Source organism: Oryctolagus cuniculus, chromosome 4 (genome assembly GCF_964237555.1).
Source record: "Oryctolagus cuniculus chromosome 4, mOryCun1.1, whole genome shotgun sequence".
Taxonomy (NCBI): Eukaryota; Metazoa; Chordata; class Mammalia; order Lagomorpha; family Leporidae; genus Oryctolagus; species Oryctolagus cuniculus.
In genome coordinates, this window is record NC_091435.1 from 64,360,272 (window position 1) to 64,384,841 (window position 24,570).

Consider the following 24,570-nt stretch of genomic DNA (forward strand, 5'->3'; position numbering starts at 1 on the left):
TGGTTTTGGCCTTTTTGTTTCCCTCCTATGCTTACATGCTCACAAGCATACATTTGATTGGATGTTCTGATGTTACATAGTGGCCACTATAATTGATACAATACTGCACATGGGTACAGTTACTGATGCTGATTCTTTCACACACATACTGAGCTGCATACTCTCTGGCAAGGTTTAACACCATTGCTCTGTACTAGCAAGCAAAACCTGAAATGGTTACATATAAGCAGATTATAACTACAGTTGAAGCATTCACAGGCAAGCAGATAATGACCACATTTCATTTCCAGAGTAAGTTTCTTTTATCTGTCTGACCATGGAGCAGCCTCTACCACAACTTTAATCATGTTAGTTAGAAACAATTTTAATTAGAAGACAAAGGCCTCTACCATAATATGGAAGTAGTAAGGAGCCCTCACCCAGTTTTGTAGCAATTAACATTGCTTTACTACAAGGGTAAAATAACATGAAAGATGCTTTAACATACAGTGATGGAAAAAGTGGGATAGACTATTTCCTATTCAGTAAAATTAAAAATTGGTGAAATATACTTTTGTTTAGAGAAAAGTAGATTAGGTTATAGGCAGCGATTAGTTTTGGGTGGTAAAACTATGATATGTGCTTGCTTTATAGAAGTCTCAGCTTTTTTTAATGAACATGTACAATTTATATAGTTCAGAGAAACAGTTTAACTCTCCTGCCTTCTCATTAAAAATATTATTTTTCTTTCAGCTTTAAACAGCAGTGGTAAAAATCAATTTGCAAACACTGGATAAGACTTTTGTAAAGGAACATTGTCCAGCATGGATTCTGTACCAGAAGAATTTTTTGTGAGGTAAGGGATACGCGGCCAAATCCAACTGCATTTGTTATAACCCAAAGATAGGGCATTTGTCTTTTCCACATAACCTTGGGAAGCTACTGTTAATGAGATACTTCGAGACAATTTAGCAACTTTGATTAGTAGAGGATGTAGATGATGGGAACTCTAATTTTATAAAAGTTTTGTAGGGATCACATCCTGGCTAAAGAGCAAAGAATTGAAAATATGTCATACCTTGCTGTTCTTGGGCATTCTCATTTGTCACTTAAAAAGCCGTTACACAGAGTTATTATGTGAGAGACACTGTTTTTAATAAATTTTAACTCATATAAGCTTCAGAACAACTATGAAGTGAGTGCTCTTATTCTTGTTTTAAAAAGAACACCTTACTGAGTGGTTCATTTCGGCCCAGGCCAAAAGGGAGTCTGTTCCCTACAACCAAGGAAACTTCAATCTCTTCGTCTCTTCCATATAATACTAAAAATCAGGTCAATATTGGATATTTCTTTCCATTCTTATTATGACTCATGGCAAACAATGTGACATTTATTTTACAAGAATTTACTGACTCCTTGGTTATTAGGAAATAAAAACTAAGACAAAATATTCACACTCAGAACTTTATAAGGTGGTAAGGAGATGTATAAAATAATTACATCTTTAGACAAAATTAATAAATATTATATTAGATATACTGGGTTAAGGAGTAAACAATCATGAAATGGAGTGAGAGTTTACATTTGAGAAAACTTTGTATACTTTTCAAACCTTGAAAGCCTTTAACATACTATTATAGTATTTTTCATTCATTGATTACACATGGTGATTTATTTTGTTCTTTTTGAATGCAGCTTAGAAGTGAAGGAAAAGACAGCTAATAGGTTTATCTTTACCATGACACTTGAAGAGCAGTGAGAATCATATTGTGTAATGTTTGTATGTGTAAATCATCTTTTGTTGAAACTTTTACTGGAAGTTTGAAAATGCACTACATTATTGATCCATTCCAGTTTTCCCCAACAAAATCAGTTAGCATATGATAGTTGATTGTCAAAGAAATACATAAGTAAATTTTGATAATATCTGTATAGTTCTAAGTAAATTAATCAATATAAAATATCTTACCTCTTTATCATTGATATTGCAAGAATGAAGATCATGTAAATCATATATGATTCTAAATTATGATTCTTATGTTATGGCTTTATATGAAAGCAAAAAAAATTTTATAAATAATTTTTAAAATTCAGAATGTAACAGAATGTGAAATTTTCATATCGTAAGCCAATGTTGAAAGCAAAAAGTGTCATTATTCATAATTTCTATATATAATATTCTCCCTCAATTAAAAAATATGTTGGTAAACTAAACTATAAGTCTAGGAACCCAAAATGCAAAATAAAATGATCCATCTATCATAGATATTTTCCTAACCTTTATTATTTTCATATACCATGCACACACACACAAATAAAACATCAACCTTTTCAGAGACCTTTTTTCTTTACTTTGAAACAGTGCTTCTCTAAAAGAATAATTTTTCTCATTGTTTTGATTTATTAGTCTAAGATGCAAAGTATTTTTACATCAGTTTGCTATTTTTCTCTACCACCCCCCAGAAAAGGCATGGTGTGGTTTATTTTTTTTTATCATGAGTTCCTAAAGAGAGATGGCACCTACCATCATCATCAAGCTTTAAAACATATTGGTTAAACTTTAAAACTTTCAGGCAAAATTCAATTATTTGTTTATTTACTATTAGAATTTAGTTGTGTTCTTTGTGAGAAGATACACTGCATATACCTTTCTTTTTTCATTTTAAAATAGGGAACCTGCTGTGGAGGAACAGAGAAAGGAGGAACTTGAGAATAAAGTAGATAAGTCAACTGGTCAATTGGTAAGAGAAAATTTACTTTTTGTTAAATTTTAGTTAATCAATAATGAATAATTATGTAAGAGAATGTAATGCCAAATCTACTTGGTTTAATAATCTGTTAAAAATTTTTTTTTTTTAAAGATTGATTTATTTACTTGAAAGAGTTACACTCAGAAGGAGAGGCAGAGAGAGAGAGAAATGTCTTCTATCCGTTGGTTCACTTCTCAGTTGGCTGCAACGGCTGGTCCTGTGCCAATCCGAAGCCAGGAGCGGGAGCTTCTTCTGGGTCTCCCATGCAGGTGCAGGGTCCAAGGACTTGGGTCATCTTACACTGCTTTCCCAGGCCATAGCAGAGAGCTGGATCAGAATTGCAGCAGCTGGGACTTGAACTGGCTCCCATAGGGGATGCGAGTGCTGCAGGCAGGGGCTTTATCCCATAGAGAGAGAGAGAGGGAGAGATAGAGAGATATCTTCCATCTGCTGGTTCGCTCCACAAATGACCTCAATGGCTGGTGCTGGGCCAGGCTGAAGCCAGGAGGTTCTTCCGGGTCTCTCATGTGGATGACAGGGGCCCAAGCACATGGGCCATCTTTTCCTGTCTTCCCAGGCACACCACAGGGAGCTGAATTTGAAGTGGAGCCGGCATCACAGGCAGTGACTCAATCTATCATGCCAGAACACCAGCCCTGGCAATTCATTTTTAGGTTAATACCATATATCCTAGTATTTGGTCAAAGAAAGACAAAATATAGTTGTTTTATGTTTTTGTCAGTGCAATTTTTACCTTCCATGTAGTTTTATGTCATGCTGATGTCCATTATTAGTAATGTTTGCAAAGATTATCCTTAATTTGGGAGGAAAATATATAAATATAAAATAATGATAGTATTAACTTGCATGAGATCATCACTTACAAAAATGTAACTGAGGGCCGGCGCTGCGGCTCAATAGGCTAATCCTCCGCCTTGTGGTGCCGGCACACCAGGTTCTAGTCCTGGTCGGGGCGCCGGATTCTGTCCCGGTTGCCCCTCTTCCAGGCCAGCTCTCTGCTATGACCCGGGAGTGCAGTGGAGGTTGGCCCTGCACCCCATGGGAGACCAGGAGAAGCACCAGAGGGTTGTTCAGTTTAGCAAAGACAACAAAAAAAGGGATCAGTACTAGAAAAGACATTTCTAGATACAAAAATAGGGAATATAAAAAACAAGGAATGTGTGCATGCTGACCTGAATTTGATTTAGATGATAAATCAATTTTGTAAAAATGGATATAGTATTAAATATTTTGACAATATTTCCTGTTAAAAATTTTTATTCATGCTGTAATCTTACATGTGTATAAATTTGTTAATTATTATCAGATGATTCTGCCATGCCTTTTGACTGCAGAATTGGCCATTGGCTTGAAATATTTGTAGTGCTGAAAGTTGTTTTATTTTATGAGATTTTTTTAGTTACTTTATTAAAAATTTTTAAAATTTTATTTAAGGTACATACATATCATGTATTTCATGTATACATACATTGTATTTCGTAACATAGTAATACTTACCACCCTGCTCTCCTTCCTGCCCACACTCCCACCTTTTCTCCTCCTTCCTCTCTTGTTCCCTCTCTTCGTTTTTTACAATGAATAGCTTCATTTTACTTTATTTTTTCAAATCCTACACAAAAGTGACAAGAATAGTAAACACCTGTATACCCTGTACAGAGATATAGCAAACATATAACATTTTCTTCCATTTTTGATATAGTTTCATATATAAAGTACTATAAAATATAAGATGTATTTGTTATATATGGATGAGAATAGAAGAATATTAATTTCAAACTCAAACTCTAAAGGGGAAAGTGAACATAGATTGTCCTATAATGCTTCTAGTCACTTTTCTGTCACAGTCTACCTCATGCTTGGCATTTTAGTGGCTTAATTTCTATATGGATTCTGCAGTAGAAAGCTGTTACTTTTGATTTTTACAGGTCAAACAGCATAATTATAGCTTTAACAGGATATAGGAATTCAAACACTAAGGTCTAAAGGAAGGCTGTCATCCGTGTGTTCCCAGCCATCTACCCATTTCTATTGCCCACCTCTTCTTCACACTGATATTAATAGACAATCCAGCAAGAATTAAGTGTGTAATTGTCAACTAACCTTTAGTGATGCCTTTAGTAAGTCTATATAAATCAATTCTTGAAGTCTCAAGATTCTTACTTGTTGATTGACCCTTACTGAATTGAGTGACTGTTTTTGTTTACAATTTAAATTATTGCAACTCTGTTCATGTCAAATTTCTGTGTATTTAGTATTTTAAGCATTAGATGCATCTGTAAAAACACTCTTAAATAGCTTTAATATTATTATATATGGAGTAATCTCTGTAATGTAAGTTCCAGGAGAGCAGAGTGTCTTATTCTTACATGGATTTGTATGGTTCTGTCACAGTAATCTGCATATAAGAGGTACATTGTTCTTTTTTTCGTAAATGAGAATATGTATAATTGTGTGAATTTTTTATGAATAATGTCTTCTAGGACAAACAGGAAAAAGACATACCTTCTGAACTTGTCCATGTTAACCTACTAGTAGAAGTGAAGAAGCTATTAAATGCAATTAATAGTCTACCAAAAGGTGTAGTTCCTCATGTTAAGAAATTCTTGCAAGACGATTTTTCCTTCCAAACGATGCAGGTACATCTTAATGTTTTTTTCTGTGTCTTTGCCTTTTTTTTTAAACCCTGTAATTAATACAATGTAGTTATGGTCTCAAAATCTGCATCTTACTAAATAATGGTAGGGATGTGGGATTACATCTTGTAAGTTATTTTTTTTTTCTTTTTAAAGATTTATTTATTCATTTGAAAGGCAGAGTTACAGAGAAAGAGAGAGAGATATCGGTCTTTCATCTGCTGGCTCACTCCCCAAATGACCAAAACAGACAGGCCTATGCCAGGCTAAAGTCAGAACCAGGTGCTTTCTATAGGTGTCCCATGTAGATTCAGGGGCCCAAGCAGTTGGGTCAACATCTGCTGCTTTCCCAAGCTCATTAACAGGGACTTGGATCAGAAGTGGAGCAACCAGGACACAAACCTGCACCCATTTGGGATGCCAGCACTCCAGGCAGTGGGTTAACTTGCTCCTCCACAATGCCAGTCCTGCATCTTTTAAGATATTGACTGTAAGATATAATGTTTGTTCTAATACGAATAACCCATAATATACCACTCTGTAATGGGTGATTGCTTTGGATTTCTTTTGTTTTATATTTTGATTTACAAATATCTTTTTTTATAAAGCTTTATTTACTTAGTTATTTGAAAGGCAGAGTATCAGAGAGAGATCAGTTTTCCATCCTCTGGTTTACTCTCCAAATGGCTGCAACAGCTAAATTTCAGCTAGGCCAAGGCTAGGAGCTGGGAACTCCATCCTGGTCTCCCACATGGGATGTAGGGCACCAACTTCTTAGGCCGTCTTCTATGGCCTTTCCAGGTGTACTAGCATAAAGTTAGAACTGGCATTCTGATATGGGATGCTGACATCACAGGTGGCTTCTTAACCTGCTGCGCCAAAATGTCAGACCCTGCTTTTGTTTTCTAAAATTTTTAAATGTTGCTAACTATTTCAAAAATTTAAGACAAAGTGATATCCAAAACTTCTAGAATTATGAGTAAAACAAATATTCTAGAGAATACATTGTAGGTTTCCAACTTAAAAATAATTTTTCATCTGGTTCTGGATCAGCTCATCTCCAGCCATTGCAGCTGTGGTGAGTGAACCAGCGAATGGAAGACTTCTCTCCGTAACTCTGCCTTTCAAATAAATAAAATCTTTAAAAAAAGTTTTCAAAATAATTTGTGATAACTTTCAGAAAAGAATTTCAGAAAAGGAAACCATTCATTATGGGATTTTGTGATATTTAACTGGGAGGATGGTGCAGGAAACAGATATACCACAGGTGTCTTTAAAAGGCCACATTTGCTTTTTCTGTCAAAAAATATACCGTCAACTGTTTCCATGAAACAGATTAATGCTATTATAATTAACAATAAAGACAAACTCTGAAAATAACCATTGGACTTTATATAAAATTATAACCTTAACTAAGATGATTTACCACATTACAATTCTGGCTTGAAAGTGATAGAATAATATAAGCATTTCCCAAATATCTCTTGGAAATCACCTAGAAACAGAATGAAACAGAAATTGATAGGCTTCATATATAGAAATAATAGACAATTAGAAGGTAAAAATAGAAGAGTGTTTCTTACTTAATATAGCTAAAAACAATAGTGATGAACATTGTGTTGGATATACCATTTGTTAGACCAGAAACAAAAAATCTAACCAAATTAAAAAAAAATCCAAATCATGTGTACCTTTTCTGAACTCAGTGGAATAAAAATCAATGACAAGAAACTGGAGATTGAATAATGTGCTCCTGTTAAGGAAATTAAAAATTTCCTTGAGGGTTTTTTTTTTTTTTTTTTTTTGGTGCAGCAGTTAAGACACTGTTTGGAATGCCTGTATCTCATATTGAAGTACCTAGGTTTGAGTCCCAACTCTGCTTCCAATTCCAGCTTCTTCCTAAGGCACAAGGTGAGGCAGTATTTATACCTCATGTATTTGGATCTGTGCCACCTAAATGAAATACACAGATGGAATTCCAGCCTCCTGACCCTTCCTTGCTCCAGCTCCCGTTCTTTTGGGCATTTGAGTTGTGAACCAGTGGGTGAAAGATTCACTCTCTCTCTCCCTCTGTCTCTGGTTTTCAAATAAATTTTTTATTTATTTATTTATTTATTTTTTTTTTTGGACAGGCAGAGTGGATAGAGAGAGAGACAGAGAGAAAGGTCTTCCTTTGCCGTTGATTCGCCCTCCAATGGCCGCCACGGCTGGCGCATTGCGGTTGGCGCACCGCGCTGATCCGAAGGCAGGAGCCAGGTGCTTCTTCTGGTCTCCCATGGGGTGCAGGGCCCGAGCACTTGGGCCATCCTCCACTGCACTCCCGGGCCACAGCAGAGAGCTGGCCTGGAAGAGGGGCAACCAGGACAGAATCCGGCGCCCCGACCGGGACTAGAACCCGGTGTGCTGGCGCCGCAAGGCGGAGGATTAGCCTAGTGAGCCGCAATGCCGGCCTCAAATAAATTTTATAACAGCAATAATAATTTTAAATTCCTTGAAACTAAAAGGTAAATGGAAATGCAGCCTACAAAACTTAAGGGAGACAGCAAAAGCAATATTATGAGGGAAGCTTATAATAAATGCCTATTTAAAAAAAATGTCAAATAAACAACTTCATGAGGCATTTTGGTGCCATGGGTTAAGCTGCTGCCTGTGATGCCAGCATCTCATTTTAACACAGGTTTGAGTTCCAACTGTTCCACTTCTGATCCAGCTCCCTGCTAATGCTATTGGGAATAAAGCAGAAGATGATCCAAGTGCTTGTCCCCCTGCACCCATGTGAGAGACCTGGATGGAATTCCAGCCTTCTGGCTTTGACTTGGCACAGCCTTAGCCATTGCAGCCATTTAGGGAGTGAACCAGTGGTTGGAAGATGTCTGTTTCTGTGTCTTTTTCCTCTTCCCCTCTTCAACCCCCTGTAACTGCTTTTCAAATAAATAAATAAATAAATCTTAAAAAAATTATAAAACTCACAACTAGAAAAAGAACAAAACAAAACCAAGTTAAAAGAAAAGAAATAATAAATGAAAGTTAAAAGAATACAAAGATGGGAGGAGTTGGTCTTTTGAAAAGATAAAATCAGTAAACCATTAGATTAAGGAAAAAAGAAATAAGATTTAAATAAAATCAAGGTGAAAAGGGAGATACTACAATAGATATACCACAGGAATATAGAGGATCATTGGGGACTGTTATGAATTTTATGAGCAACTGTATGCCAACATACTGGAGAACCTAGAACAAATGAATATATTTCTGGATACCTATAACAAACTGAAATTGAACCATGAAGACATAGAAAACATGAACAGGCCAATGACCAGTAATAAAGTTCCAACAAGGAAAAGCTCATGACCAGATGGCTTCACTGCTGAATTCTACCAAACTTTTAAGTAAAAACTAGTACCAATTCTTCCCAAAACTTGAAAGGAAGGAAACTTCCAGACTTACTCTATGAACCAACATTACCTTCATTCCAAAACCAATGACACAACAAAGGAAACTGTAGACTAATTTCCCTGATGCTATGTAGATGCAAAAATTCTCAAGAAAGTACTACCATATTTATGCAACAAAACAAAAAAAAAATTCATTCATCATGATCAAGTGAGATTTATCCCAAGGAAAATGGGGTATTTCAACATAGGCAAATCAATAAGTAGAATCTATCACATAAGCAGAGTGAAGGATACAGATCATATGATCATCTCAACAGATACAGAAAAGATAAAACTTAACCATTCATGATTTAAAAAAAAAAAAAAAAAACCTTGAACAAACTAGGAATAGAAGGATCCCACCTCAACATAATAAAGGCTAAATATGAGTAAACTACACCCAGCATCATGTTGAGTGGGAAGGAGTTAAAAACATTCGTGCTGAGTTGTAAAACTAGAAAAGGGTGTCTGCTCTCACTGCTGTTATTCATAGCCAGAACTACTAGGCAAGGGAAAGAAGAAAAGGCATTCAAATAGGAAAGGAAGAAGTTGAATTATCCCTATTTGCTGATAACATGATTCATCTATAAAGAAACCTAAATGAAAGATCTCCACGAGTGAGATCCCAGTGGAAAGAATGGGTCATCAAAGAAGGAGGTACCTTTCTCTGAAGGGAGGAGAGAACTTCCACTTTGACCATGGCCTTGTCTAAATATGGTCAGAGTCAGTGAACTCAGGGGGCTTCCATAGCCTTGGCAGCTAATGACAAGAGCCTCGGGTGATTACTGATGCCATAAACAAGAGTGTCAATTTGTTAAGTCAACAACAGGAGTCACTGTGCACTTACTCCTCATGTAGGAGCTCTGTCCTTAGTGTGCTGTACATTGAGACTTAATGCTATAACTAGTACTCAAACAGTATTTTTCACTTTATGTTTCTGTGTGGGAGCAAACTGTTGAAATCTTTACTTAATGTATGCTAAACTGATCTTCTGTATATAAAGAGAATTGAAAATGAATCTTGATGTGAATGGAAGGGGAGAGGGAGTGGATAAGGGGAGGGTTGCAGGTTGGAGGGACGCTATGGGGGGGAAGCCATTGTAATTCATATTCTGTATTTTGGAATTTTATATTCATTAAATAATAGTTAAAAAAAAAAAAAGGCTTCCATAGCCTTGGCAACTCATGACAAGAGCCTAGGAAGATTACTGACACCATAAACAAGAATGTCAAATTGTTAAGCCAACAACAGGAGTCACTGTGCTCTTAACTCTCCACGTGGGATCTCTGTCCTTCATGTGTTGTCCAATGTGAATTAATGCTATAACTAGTACTCAAACAGTATTTTACACTTTGTGTTTCCGTGTGGGTGCAAACTGTTGAACTCTATACTTAGTATATACTAAATTGATCTTCTGTATATAAAGAGAATTGAAAATGAATCTTGATGTGAATGGATTGGGAGAGGGAGCGGGAGATGGCAGGGTTGCGGTTGGGAGGGAAGTTATTGGGCGGGGAGACCAATGTAATCCAAAAGCTGCACTTTGGAAATTTATAGTTGTTAAATAAAAGTTTAAAAAAAATATAAAAAATAAAAAAAAGAAACCTAAAAACTCCATTAAGAGGCTGTCAGAAGTAGACTAGTACCAGCTTTCCTACTTATTGTAGGTTCAAGAAGATTTTAATTATGTCACAGAATAGAGAATGAAATGGGATCATCACATTCCTCTCAAGGAATGGGTGTTGCCTTTTCTTTGGTTGGCAGGCCTAGGAATGCTTTGTAGTATTTTGAGAGACTAGCTATAAAGTACATCCGTTAGTCTATTTAAAAATATGTGTAAGAACAATGTCTCTAGATGGTATGGACTTTTACAGAGCATGGTTGTCTCAATTTTCCAAATTTCCTGCAGTGAGTATGTGTTATTTGTGTATAAATATATATATATATTTATATAAATATGTATATACATGTATATACATATTTATTTATTTATTTATATATATTTTAAAGATTTATTTACTTATTTGAAAGGCAGAGTTACAGAGAGGTAGAGGCAGAGAGAGGTCTTTCATCTGCTGGTTCACTCCCCAATTGGCCATAACGGCCGGAGCTGCGCCAATCCAACGCCACGAGCCAAGAGCTTCTTCCAGGTCTCCCATGCAGTCCAGGGGCTCAAGGACTTGGGCCATCTTCTACTGCTTTCCCAGGCCATAGCAGAGTGGAGTGGTGGATCAGAAGCGGGGCAGCTGGGACTCAAACTAGCACCTATTCAGGGTGCCAGCACTGCAGGCGGCGGCTTTACCCGCTACACCACAGCATCAGCCTGATAAATATATATATATTTCTAACTTAAAGAAATTTTCAATTCAATTATTTTCCACAGCGAGAAGTTGCAGCTAACAGCCAGAATGGGGAGGAAATTGTTCCTTCTTTAACTTTACGGTTCTTAATAACACAACTAGAAACAGCACTTAGGAACATTCAAGCTACTAATTACACAGTAAGTATTTTCCTTTTGAAAATTTGAAGTACTTGGACAACATTTTTTAATGAGAAAATAGTCAGTGTGTCCTTATTTTGAAGTGTAGGCCAATTTATATTTTCCTTTTGAGAAGGATGCATATAATTGTATTGCTTTCTTGTGTCTTGCACTTTCTTATGTGACTGCATCTCTGTAATGAGCCTAGTCTATTCAATCTTTCCATGCCACAAAATGATTCATTTTAAGTTAAGAAAAACTTGAAGAAATGGGCTTTCACAATTAAAAATTAGTTCATGGAAATTCATGAACTAGGAAAGAAATAAGTCAGATATAGGAAGACAAATACTAAATGATGCTGCTTATATGTGGAATCTTAAAATATTGAACTCATAGGCATAGTAGAATGGTAGTTGTTAGAGGCTGGAGGAAGCGGTGAGGAGATGTTGCTCAAGGGTTACAAAACTTCAGTTAGATAATAAGAGTAAGTCCAGGTGATCTGTTGTACAGTACAGAGGCTGTAGTTAATATATTCTCAAAATTGCTAATGTAGATTGTAAATTGTTCTCATCACCAAACATGACAAAAGGGTTAGGGGATACATATGTAAATTAGCTTGATTTAGTCATTCCACAGTGTATACATATTTCAAAACGTGATATATCTTACATATGTACAATTTTTGTCCATTAAAATGAAGAAACATATGGTTCATTCTTTTCCCCAGTTATTAATCAACTACTCTTTCTTCTAATATTTCTGTATGTGTAAAAATTGAAGTTTGTATTATAGGTAAAAGTGACAAAGTATATTTATGTATTTAAGATCAAATGGAAATAAATAGAACTGAGGAAAACTACATAAAAAATTAGAAACAATTATACTGGATAATAGAAAAGGAAAATCAGTTCTTTGCATAACTAGGATCAGTAAAGTAAACTAAGCTTTGCGTACATATACAAGATGAGTTAGGATTACCTTAAAAACAGATAACAGGGTGCCAAAAACATAGTCTAAAATACCAAATCCCATTTTTGCAACAATGTACAAGAAGATGGGGGAAACAAGTCTGTATTTAGGACTGTAGGGCCAGAATTTTAAAGGGTGACAGATGTCACTCTAAAGGAGGTTCTCAAGGAATTCAAAAGAGGAAACAAAGAAAAAAGGACTTGGTGTCTTGCAGTCCTGAAAACTTCTTAGATCTTGCAGACTGCTATTTCTCCCACTGACCAGATTGCCAGTAAATGAATAAATCAGTATAAAATCAACACTCACAACTTCTCATTGTTAACTTTCTCTGCTGAGGCATTACTTCGTAGATGCGTCTTTGAGTAGGAATTAAAGAGGTCTTTCTCTTAGAAGCATTGGAATTGGTATCACAATTGGTAGCATAACTGAAACTGTCATGATCAAAGCAGTCTGCTTACTCCAAATGGCTCTCCCTGTCCCTCAAGGCCATCAAGGAGAAGAAAGACAACCTTGTAGGAGATATCAGTGAGTTGGAGGTGTGTGGTTGGAAATAATATCTCTATACCCATTCCAGTACTTGGAATAATCTTACTAATGGGAACATGTATGGATAGATCTGTAGGTTAAAAATATACCTTTTGTATCTTTAAATTCCAGAGGTTTTGCTTTTGGTCAAAGTATGATATTGATTTAGGGTTCAGAGAATGTGGAAAGCATGAACAGAAGGGATGTGGAAATAGGATTGGGAAGGGGAGTTAGGAAATGGAAGAAAAAGAAAAAAGATACCCTTATAATCAGTCACATTAGCTTATGACCAATGGAGTCAGGGTTCTCCAGAGAAATAGAACCAATTTCTGTTTTATACATATACTGTTTTTATACATATGTACACATATAAATAGTTAAAGTATGTACAAACAGCCATCAAAGAGTTATTTGAAAATGCACATATTCTGCTAATTCCATTCTACAGACTTTTCAAAGTACCTTTGTGTGTCACATACATAATTTATTAGGAGGAATATGCACATATTGTCAGGATCTCCCCCCTCCGGGAACTGGCCAGGTTGCCACTGGCCAGGTTGCCACGAAGGAAGAGTCGAGGAGACTGAGGAAAGTCAAGCTAAACACACTTTATTGATATTCTAGGCGACTAGGGGGAGAGATCGCTCAAGCCAACTCTTGCAGGCCAAAGGTGCTGCGGACCAGGACCAGGACCAGGAGCTTTCCCCGTGGCACAAGGTGCTACAGACTGGGGAGAGAGGCTGAGCAACCTCTGCTTTCAGCGGCTGAGGGTCTACTTATATACAGTTTTTAAAGGTCAACCCCGCCCATGCGCTGACCTCCCAGGCTTCATAGTCATAGTAACGCCACCCTCCCAAGTCCTGTTGTCATAGTAGCGCGGTTACATAGTTTCGTTCCTTTGCCAGTGGATCCCTAGCACATATATAAACAATAAAGAATATATATGATTTATTTAGGGAATTAGTTTTTGTGATTATGGAGGCAAAGATATCCTGCGATTTGCCACCTGGAAACCTAGAAAATCTGGTGGTGCAATTTATACCAGTTCTGATGGCCAAATTACCAAGGGAGCCAGCAGTGAAAATACCAACTCAAGGGCAGGAGAGAATGAGAATAGATGTCCTAGCTCAAGTAAGTAAGGAGGAACAAAATGTCGTGAATTCTTCCATCTTCCTCTCATTCGTTCTTATCCCTCAGTGGATTGGTTGATGCTCATACACATTTGGTAGGGCAGTTTTTTTGACTGCACTGGTTTAAAGGCTGACTACCTGGAAACACTCTCACAGTCAAACTCAGATATAGTTGATCTGAAAATGTCTGTGGACAGTGAAGTTGACATATAAGATTAGCCATCATAAATAGCACGGATAGTATTTTTCTCTCCAGATAACTTTTTTTTTTTTTTTTTTTTTTTTTTGACAGGCAGAGTTAGTGAGAAAGAGAGACAGAGAGAAAGCTCTTCCTTCCATTGGTTCACCCACCAAATGGCCACTACGGCCGGTGCGTTGCACCAATCTGAAGCCTGGAGCCAGGTGCTTCCTCCTGTTCTCCCATGCAGGTGCAAGGCCCAAGCACTTGGGCCATCCTCCACTATCTTCCCGGGCCACAGCAAAGAGCTCTGCTGGAAGAGGAGCAACCAGGACAGAACCGGCGCCCCAACCAGGACTAGAACCTGGAGTGCCGGCACCACAGGCGGAGGATTAGCCTAGTGAGCCACGGCACCAGCCTCTACATAACTTTTTAGCTTTTTATTTTAAGGTTACTATAGATTCAAAGAGATTGCAACTATGCAATACAAAAATGCATTGGTCTCAGTGTTCCCTTCACCCAGTTTTCCCCGATAGTTACATCTTTTATAACAGTAGTGCATTATCAAAGATTGGTACAGTGGATTTTCAGTCAGGTTCTCTTAACACACCTCTTAAGTTCAGAAATTTGCTAGAAGGGTTGGACTTGGTATGTAGTTGTACTCTTGGTCTTGATTTATTAACAGTGACATACTAAAGATACACAGAATGTGGTAATGTGAGAAATAAGCCCACCTGAGACTACCTACCCACCGAAGAGTAGACTCACAAAGGAAGGAAGCAGAAAGCAAGGTATTTATTGGTACCCTGTATTGAGAGCAGTGACCAGCCAGTGGAAGCAGGTGCTACCTTCAGACATTCAGCTCATTGTAGCCCTACCATGCAGCGGTCCCTTTCCACATTTTCTCATTGAGAATTTTGGGAGGCAAAACCTAAACTCCACATGGTGCCTAAGGCAGGAAGAGGGAGGTGTAAAGCGGGGGTGTTGCTGGGCAGATCTAGGGCAGAGGAAGGGGAGTTATACTGAGGTATCATCAAGGCTCCAGAACTGAGATTGGGAGCACTGTGTAACAGACATCTGGTGGTTACAGAATTCCTGAAAGTTACAAAGGTAACAAGTGGCGCACTGTTTGCAAAGCAAACCCAGTAGTTCACCTACTTTGGTTTTGCAGCCCTCAATCCTGCATACCACTGAGGCCAAGTATCATGGTTGCGCTAAGGCTAAACTAATTCTTTTTTGAAAATACACCATGGTCATTTCTCACAATAAGGGGGCAAAACACCAGTAGGGTCTAAAGAATTCCATCTACAGGTTTTGTTAATCCCATAGAGTCATACAGAGTACATTCCCTTCCTTTTAGTCTCCAGCAATGAAAATGGAACATGTAGCAAACACTTTAAGTTTGCCCAGGGAAGCCCATTAGATACTCAGAACTCAGCATTTTTACTGAGGCTTGGTCAACTAAGTAGCTTCTGCCTAGAGTGTATCAAAATTCCAGACTCCCAGAAGAAACTCCTAGGCATTCAGCATAAATCACAATGTACAGTCTACACCCAGTGAACCACCCTTATTAAATCAGATCCCAGCCAGGTATCAACTTTGCAAGCAGACCTTTACAACGATAACAGTCTTGGCTATACTCACTTTATTATATACAATGGTATATAGTTCTATGCCTTTTATGAGAATGGTATACTTGTGTAACTACTGTCATAATCAAGATGAAAGAGCTGTTTTGTCACCACAAAATTCTCTTGTTGTTATATGTTATAGTATATGTATACTACGTTATAGCAACAGAGAGAAAAAGAATGAGATTTCCCATTCTCTGGTTTACTCACTAAATTGCTGCAAAAGCCAGATGAAGGCAAGACAGAAGCCAAGAGTCAGGAACTCCATCCTCTTTCCCTAACATGAGTGGAAGGTACCTAATTGTTGGGCCACCATCCTCTGCCTTCCCAATTGCATTAAAGGGAACTGAATCAGAAGTAGAGTCTCTGAGACTCAAACCAACACTGTGATATGGGATTCCAGCATCACAAGAAGTGGCTTAACCTATTGCACCAAAACTCCAGCCTCTTAAATATTCTTCATACCTAAAATATTATGTATAAGAAGAGAAAGAATTCGATTTTTGGAAAGTTGTAACAAATTTTTATTGCATATTTTTAACCTCATATTCTTTTTTCTGCTTCCTCTTTTGAATTATCAAATATTCTAAAGTGCTTTTTTTTTTTCTTTTTTTTATTTGAAAGGTATGGGGCAAGGGAGAGAGAGACAGAGACAGAGAGAGAAAGAGAAATTTTTCATTTACTTGTTCACTCTCTGAGTGCCTACAACAGCTAGGGCTCGGCCAAGCTAAAACCTGAAGAAGTCTTCTATGTCTCCGATATGTGTACCAGGGACCCAAGTACTTGAGCCATCACCTAAACTCTCTAAATTATTACTAGATGGTTAATAAATAAGTAGGTTAATTTCACTTTTAAGTAATGGCTAAATGGTTTTGGGATATGTAAGTTTGTTGAACTGAAAACTGACTTAATGATCAATTAACTTTTCTTTGTAGGCACGACAGATTAATATTGGCTATTATTTGACTTTACTCTTTTTATATGGAGTGTCACTCATTGAAAGAGGAAAGAAAGAGGTATGTAGCATGTTTTTGGATGTTTATTTTATTATTACTTTGAGAGAGAGCTCCTATTCAGTGGCTCATTCCCTAAATGCCTGTAATGGCTGGACTGGGCTGGGCTGGCATGGAAACTGAACTAAAACTCAACATAGGTCTATCCTTCTGGCTGGCAGCAATCTAATTACTTGAGCGATCACTGCTGCCTCCCAAAGTCTGCATTAGCAGGAAGCTGCAGTCAAGAACCAGAGGCAGAAATTAAACCCAGATACTCTGATGTAAGACAACAGGTGCATTTTTGGGCTGGGCTTGCCAGTGCTCTTGTGGTGAGCCTGCACAGGGCGGCAGAGCTGGGGCCTCCCAGGCTGCTTCCAGTTGTGTGCCTGCGGGCACTGCCCTGCTGCACTGAAGCTGGGGATGGCAGGGGAGGGGGCTCTCCTTGAGGAGTTTTCAATGTAGAATAAACTTTCAGTTTACTTTATACTCATATGATTAACCCTACACTAAGTAAAGAGTTCAACAAATAGTAAGAAAAAAGAAAACAAATATTTAAGTCTCTCCTGACTTAACAGGTTGTCCCCCTGCAGCAGATATACCTGCTACACCACAGTGCCAGCCCCCTTAGCTGGTGTTTTAACCACTAGACTAAATGCCCACTCCTGTTGTATCTATTATTTTCTCATTATAATCTTTATACATAACACTAAAACATTTTACCAAATAAAAATGTTGATTTTTAAAACTGTAAAACTTAAAGCCATTTTCTGTTATTTTTAAAATTTATTTAAGTTAAAGCAACAGATATCATTTCATTAGTTTCATTTAAAAATTTGTATCAATATGAAGAGAACAGATTTTATGCAGTCCATAGGTACAGTTCCAAGAAGACAGCCACACTTCACTCACCACCTGTCCCCCTCCTTGTCTTTTTCTCTCTCCCCTTTCTTCATCAGTTTTTGCAAAAACCTAATTTTAATCCACTGCATGCACAGAATTTGCCACTAAACATAATATTCAACAAGTAATAAATAGGAAAATCAAATTCCAGGATTATATGGTCAACTCAGAATACTAATAGAGGAAATTGTTCAGATTAAACTTCAAAAGGATTAGTGATATGAATAAATGACCAGATGGCCAGATCATTCTTAAAGCTGTCCTAATTTCTCTAGCTTGGGAAATAATTATTTATTGTAATGCTTTTCACATCAACCAAACCTAGTTTTTTTGTTGTTGTTGTTTATTTTTAACTTGTTTTAATTTAAGGTGCACAACTTTCATGGCATTCCTATATACACTTTTAGGAACATAGTGATATTTCCTACTATAACCTCCCTCCTGCCAATGCGCCCACCTTTTCCTCTTATTCCCTCCTTGGATGTTTACAATGATCTTTCAGTTTACTTTATATTCATAAAATTAACACCACACTAAGTAAAGAGTTCAACAAATAGAAAGAAGAAGAAAAAAAAAAACAAAACACTGTTCCTTAACAGTAGAGACAGGGGCTGAAAACAATCATTGAATATCAAAATGTGAATTTTATTTCTATGCATTACATTTTTGGTACTCTGTTCGTTACTACAGATCAGGAAAAACATACGACATTTGTCTTTTTGGGATTGGCTTATTTTACTAAGTATAATGGTTTCTAGTTGCATCCATTTTGTTGCAAAAGACAGGGTTTCATTCTCTTTTATTGATTAGTGTTATAAATAGTACTTATTTATTGATTAGTGTTCATTACATTACATTTATGGTACTCTATTAGTTTCTACAGATCAGGAAAAACATATGACATTTGTCTTTTTGGGATTGGCTTATTTTACTAAGTATAATAGTTTCTAGTTGCATCCATTTTGTTTCAAAAGACAGGATTTCATTCTTTTTTATGGATGAGTAGTGTTCCAAACTGTATATATACCACAATTTCATTATCCAGTCTTCAGTTGATGGACATCTGGGTTGATTCCATATCTTAGTGATTATGAATTGAGCTGCAGTAAACATGAAGGTACAAATAACTCTTTCATATGCTGATTTAATTTCATTTGGGTAAATTCCCAGTAGTAGGATGGCTGGGTCATATGGTAGGTCTATTTTCAGATTTTTGAGGTATCTCAATGCTGTCTTCAACAATGGCTGTACTAGTTTACATTCTCACCAACAGTGGATTAGGGTATATTTTTCCTCAAACCTCACCAACATTTTTGGCTGTTGATTTCTATATGAGAGTCATTCTTACTAGAGTGAGGTGAAATTTCGTTATGGTTTTGATTTGCATTTCCCGTATGGCTACTGATCCTGAGCATTTTTTCATGTGTCTCTTGGCCATTTGAATTTCCTCTTTTCAAAAATGTCTGTCCAAGTTCTTTGCTCATTTCTTAACTGGAATGCTTTGCTTTTGAGTTTCTTGAACTCTTTGTAGATTCTGGATGTTAATCCTTAATCAGTTGCATAGTTTACAAATATTTTCTCCCATTCTGTTGCTAAGTGTTTCCTTTGCAGAGCAGATGCTTTCTGGCTTGATGTAATCCTGTTTGTCTGTTTTTGCTTTGATTGCCTGTACTTCTGGGGTCTTTTCCAATAAGTCTGCCTATGCCAATCAAACCTTGTTTTATGTTACTACAGGATTATACAGAAGCTGAAAACAAATTTCTGGTGATGAAGATGGTGATCCAAGAAAATGAAATTTGTGAAAACTTTATGTCTTTAGTTTATTTTGGACGTGGTTTACTTCGATGTGCTCAGAAGCGGTAAGGATTTTCATTAATGGGTAAATCTTGTCAATTTTTAGCATTATGAAAAGGGAAAAAGTTTGTGCAGTAAACCAGAGATCATGACCATTTATGTTCTAGTAATTTTCTTCTTCATTTATTTTATAGATAATAGTTTTGTTAATATACTTGAGAGTAATTTTGTCAACATGAGAATATCAAACTTAATAGACCATGGCAGTATCGACCAATTTATTATTGACATTAGAAACCCAGTCCTTGGATTCTGACAGGCCTGGGTTCAGACACATTTTTTGCCACTTACCTTAGGGAACTTAATGCTGTTAAACCTTATTTTTCCCCCCTTGTCTCTAAAACAAAACTAATTATTCTGTATACCTCATAAAGAATCTTACAGGTAAAGAACACAGTGCCCAGAACTCAAAAAGGCTATACATAATAAAGAAACAATGATGTAATATCATCATTAACTTAGAAAAGTTTTTAAATGTGTAAATGATCTTATAAAGAGTTTCAAGGGTCAGGCCGGTGCCATGGCTCACTTGGCTAATCCTCTGCCTGCGGCACTGGCACCCCAGGTTCTAGTCCCGGTTGGGGCACCGTGTACTAGTCCTGGTTGCTCCTCTTCCAATCCAGCTCTCTGCTGTGGCCCAGGAGGGCAGCAGAGGATGGCCCAGGTGCTTGTGTCCCTGCACCCGCATGGGAGACTGGGAGGAAGTACCCGGCTCCTGGCTTTGGATCGGCGCAGCACCAACCATGGCGGTCATTAGGGGAGTGAACCAACGGAAGGAAGACCTTTCTCTCTGTTTCTCTCCCACTGTCTATAACTCTGTCTCTCTCTCTCTCTCTCTCTCTCACTGTCTAACTCTGCCTGGCAAAAAATTAAAAAAAAAAGTTTCAAGGGTCTAAATGTTGAGTTTAGGGAATATTTGGGTATTACATCTTTTAAGATAGTGAAGCTGGGGGCTGGCGCTGTGGTGCAGTAGGTTAAAAGTCCCAGCATGCATCACCAGCATCCCATATGGGCACCAGTTAGAGTCTCGGCTGCTCTACTTCCAATCCAAATCACTGTTAATGCACTTGGGAAAGCAGCAGAGGATGGCCCATGTCCTTGGGCTCCTGCATTGATAGGGAGAACCGAAAGCAGCTCTGGCTTCTAGCTTTGGATCAGCTCGCACCAGCTGTTGCAGCTATCTGGGGAGTGAACCAGTGGATGGAAAACCCCCTTCTCTGTCTGTCTCTACCTCTCACTGTAACTCTTTCAACTAAATAAATAAATCTTAAAAAAGAAAATGAAGCTGTACAGAGGAACCTATATGGATGATCTGTTTGCTTCTTAAATGGAGATCCTTTCTCACTAGTGTCATCATTCATTTATTTTAATTAGTAAGCATCTATCATATTCCAAATGTGTGTGGTTTGGGTATATGCTGCCCTTTATTTAGTTATTTATTTATTTTTATTTGTATGTATCTCATAAATACAACATTAGGAATACAGTAATTCTTCTCACAGTGCCCACTCTCCCACTTACTGCACCCCCCTCTTCCTCCTCCCTATCTATAGTCGAGAAAAAAAAAAGAAACAATGAAAGAGCAGAATAAAAGAACTATGAGAACTGTTCCTCAGCAGTCTAAACAGGGGCTGTTCTATGTCATTATTTCTTGATTTCACTTTTTTTTCCAACCTTCCTCTTTTTCAGTCCTCTCCCTTCTTTCCTTTTAGAAACTTAATTGTCTTTAAAGAATCCAATGATGGTACTTCTTTTGTGAGCTCTTAGACATAACTTATGAGACATAGTAATATCCTCCATTTAAAAAACTAAAAGGAAGTGATTCTTGAGAACAGGTTTTACTATTAAATTTCACAATACAACTTCATGGGAAGTTAGTGCACAGTGACTCTTGTTGTTTATTTAACAAATAACACTCCTATGTATGACATCAGTGATCGTCCAAGGCTGTGGCATGAGCTGCCTCAGTTATGGAAGCCCTTTGGATCCACTAGCTTGACATAAGCAAAAGTGGAAGTTCTCTTCTCCCAAGAAATGTACATACTTCTTTGGTGTCCACTTCTCTCCACTGGGGTCTCACATATAGAGGGTCTTTATATAGGGCATTTTTTGCCACAGTATCTTGGCTTTCCATGCCTGAAATACTCCCCCTGGACTTTCCAGCCAGACTAGAATGCCTTAATGGCTGATTCTGAGGTCAGACTGCTACTTAAAGCAATTGTCCTTCTATGCATCAGCTGTATGCTCTGCTTCCTATGTTGGAACCTTCACTCCTTTTTAATTCTATTATTGGTTTCAAGCACTTAGTCCTATTTATGTGATTACTTTAACACTTGATCCTATCTATATGGTCACTTCACCAATCTGTGTCTTAACTGGAGAGTTGAGACCATTTACATTCTGGGTGACTATTGTTCAGTAACAACTTTTAAGTAACATATTTCCATTAATAGGCCTATTTTTTACTTTGGGTTTCCTTTGTACTTTTACTGAGCAATTTTCTGACTTCACCTTCTTTTTTAGTGATGTTTTTGTTTCTGTGTTTCTGTGTCCACCACATCCTTGAGCATCTTTTGTAGGGGTGGTCGGGTAGTTACAAATTCTTTAAATGTCTGTTTGTTATAGAAGGTCTTTAGTTCAACTTCCTTCATAAATGAGAGCTTTGCAGGTTACAATATTCTGAGTTAACAGGTTTTTTTATTCTTAGGACTTGAAATATATCTTGCCATCCTGTCCTAGCCTGTAGGATTTCTGATAAGTCCACTGTAAGTCTAACTGGGATTCCTCTGAATGTGATCTGGCATTTCTCTCATGCACATTTTAGCATCTTCTTTATGTATTACTGTAAAGAGTTTTATTACAGTGTCTCATGGTGAAGATCTTTTTTGGTCATGTATATCGAGATTTCTGTATGCTTCATGTACTTGGATGTCTCTTTCTTTCTCCAAATTGGGGAAGTTTTCTGTTACTGTTTCATTAAAAAGGTCTTATAATCCTTCCTCTCTTTCCACACCTTCAGAAACTGCTAGGACCCATATGTTAGGTTGTTTGATGGTATCCTGTAGATCTCCAGCAGTGTTTTTTACTTTCTAATTTCTTCCTTTTTTTGGTCTGACTGTAAAATTTCCAGAAATTGTCTTCTCTCTGATATTCTTTCTTCTGCCTCATCTACTCTGTTGTTGAGTTTCCACTGCATTTTTTATTTGATGTATTGAATTCTTCATTTCTAGTGTTTCATTCTGATTTCTCATTAATATCTCAATTTCATGGGAAAATGTTCATTTAGTTCATGAATTTGCTTCTGATTGCTTCTAATAATCTGATGTTTAATTTTCTGAATTCTGTTTCTGGCATACTTTCAATCTCTTCATCTTCATCTTCTATTGAAGTGTTATAGTGTTCCTTTGCGGGGCTCATAGTGTCTTCCTTATTCTTAAGTTTTTTCCTTTGTTTGGTCTGGTTTCTTTTACCTTTGGCTTGTGTTTTTGTGGCTTAGTGGGACATCTGTACTTACAGTGAGTGTGTGCTGGGTGTAGCCTTGTTGCTGTGTTCAGTATTCCAGGGGGAGCAAGTATCCAAGATAAGGCCCCTGTGGGGCTTTGTAGCTCTCCTCTGGCTCTCTGGATGGAGGAGGGTGTTCACCTCTGTTGATGTGACCTGGCCTTCTCCTCACAGCTTCAGGATGCCCGGGTGTTAATTCCTAGTGTTTTTAGGACTAGTTCACATTGCTTAATGAACTTCACCTTTGATCTGTGAAGTCTTTCCTGTGAGCATGGTTCCCTCTGTTATGAGCTCCTAAACAACGTCTTTGGGTCGCAGGTGGGTGAATTAAGAACCTGCCTAATGGAGCCTGGCTTATTTCTCAATGGTGTTGGGAGGGTACAAGCTTTCAATAGGCAGGGGTTCCCTTTGCCATACAGCTTGCATGGAAGGGGAAGGAATTCTTCTGAAATGTTATGTCCCTTGCTATTTGGGTGGGCGGTGAGACAACACCCGCTATTGCTGGGCATGTGCAGGGGAGATGGGAGGCAGCCATCTGCCTGTATCCAGAAATAAAAAACAAACAAATGAGCAGAATGGCTTCTCCTGGCTGGCTGCCCTTCCCTTCAGGGTAAGGGGAGGTGGTGGGGATGTGTGCCACCTCTCTGTTCATTTATTATTTTATCACATGTGGAACCTCAAAAGCAGTTTGCCAATCACTGCCTCCTGCTGCTATCCACAGCTTCATGGGCCCGTGATTACCCTCTCACCTGGTCCAACTGGCCAGCATTCTCTTCTCTGGGCTCCAAGTCTCTGCTGTTTTTGTTTTTTTTTTTTTTTTTTTTGCGGGGGCGGGGGGCTATTTTGGTGCAGACCTGAACCATCTCTGCTGTTCTCTCTGGGTTTCCCACTGCAGATCTTCTATGGCTTTATTTCAGGCATGCAGTTTATCAACCCTTTTTAAATATTAATTTTGCTCTGCATGATTCAGACCATCCTGTCGCTATTCCACCATCTTGGAACTCCCCTGCTGTTTTACAAAATAAACATTTCCTCTCCTCATGTAACAGACATTGTAATGGCAGGTATACACCTTAACCTAATAATTAACCATGGAGTTTTCAATAAGAAATGTGGTAAAGAGCAATGAAGGAAAATACATTAAACAATGAAAGCCTTTACTGGAGCCCCAGTTTGGTTCTGGGAATCAGAAGTTTCCCTAAAGAAATGTTTGGCTGAGATCTGATGAATGAATTAAGGAAAGTTTACTTGAACACACTCTTACGAAGGATTACTGCTAGGCCAAACCATTGCAACCCTAAAAGTACCACCTGTGTTGTAGTTCCTGATTCTTTTAAGATATATTCCCTGTTCCCTGACATGTCAGTTTTACTAGGGTGTCCATGAGATTTCTCACTTCATGTTTAATAGGCAGGTCTTATTCACCAAGTATCATCAATATAGTGTTAATGTGATGTTTTTCAGAATGTTGAGATGATCAAAATCCATTCAGTTTATATTGTGACAAAACAGAAGAATTAACCTCGCCTGAGACAAGACAAAGAATGTGTGTTGTCCCTCCTTCAAATGTGCAAACTACTTTTTATTTTTA

At 37.7% G+C, this 24,570-nt stretch overlaps 1 protein-coding gene across 18 annotated transcripts in view; it reads left to right on the forward strand.

The window, feature by feature from the left end:
- DZIP3 (DAZ interacting zinc finger protein 3) overlaps window positions 1-24,570 on the forward strand; it is a 175,845-nt gene that overhangs the window by 4,857 nt on the left and 146,418 nt on the right. For 14 of the 18 annotated variants that reach the window (XR_007908893.2, XR_011388347.1, XR_011388351.1 and 11 more), the window contains exons 2-7: window positions 733-835; window positions 2,651-2,720; window positions 5,231-5,386; window positions 11,201-11,317; window positions 16,665-16,745; window positions 19,359-19,483. Coding sequence is in view for 8 of the 18 variants with exons in the window: in XM_008266983.4 (XP_008265205.1) it covers window positions 804-835; window positions 2,651-2,720; window positions 5,231-5,386; window positions 11,201-11,317; window positions 16,665-16,745; window positions 19,359-19,483 (581 nt within the window). In the remaining 10 variants the exon portion in view is untranslated. Of the gene's footprint in view, window positions 1-732; window positions 836-2,650; window positions 2,721-5,230; window positions 5,387-10,542; window positions 10,726-11,200; window positions 11,318-14,783; window positions 14,890-16,664; window positions 16,746-19,358; window positions 19,484-24,570 lie in introns of those variants that run through there. The other 4 variants (XM_051819065.2, XM_070073166.1, XM_008266985.4 and 1 more) reach the window with 3 other exon arrangements.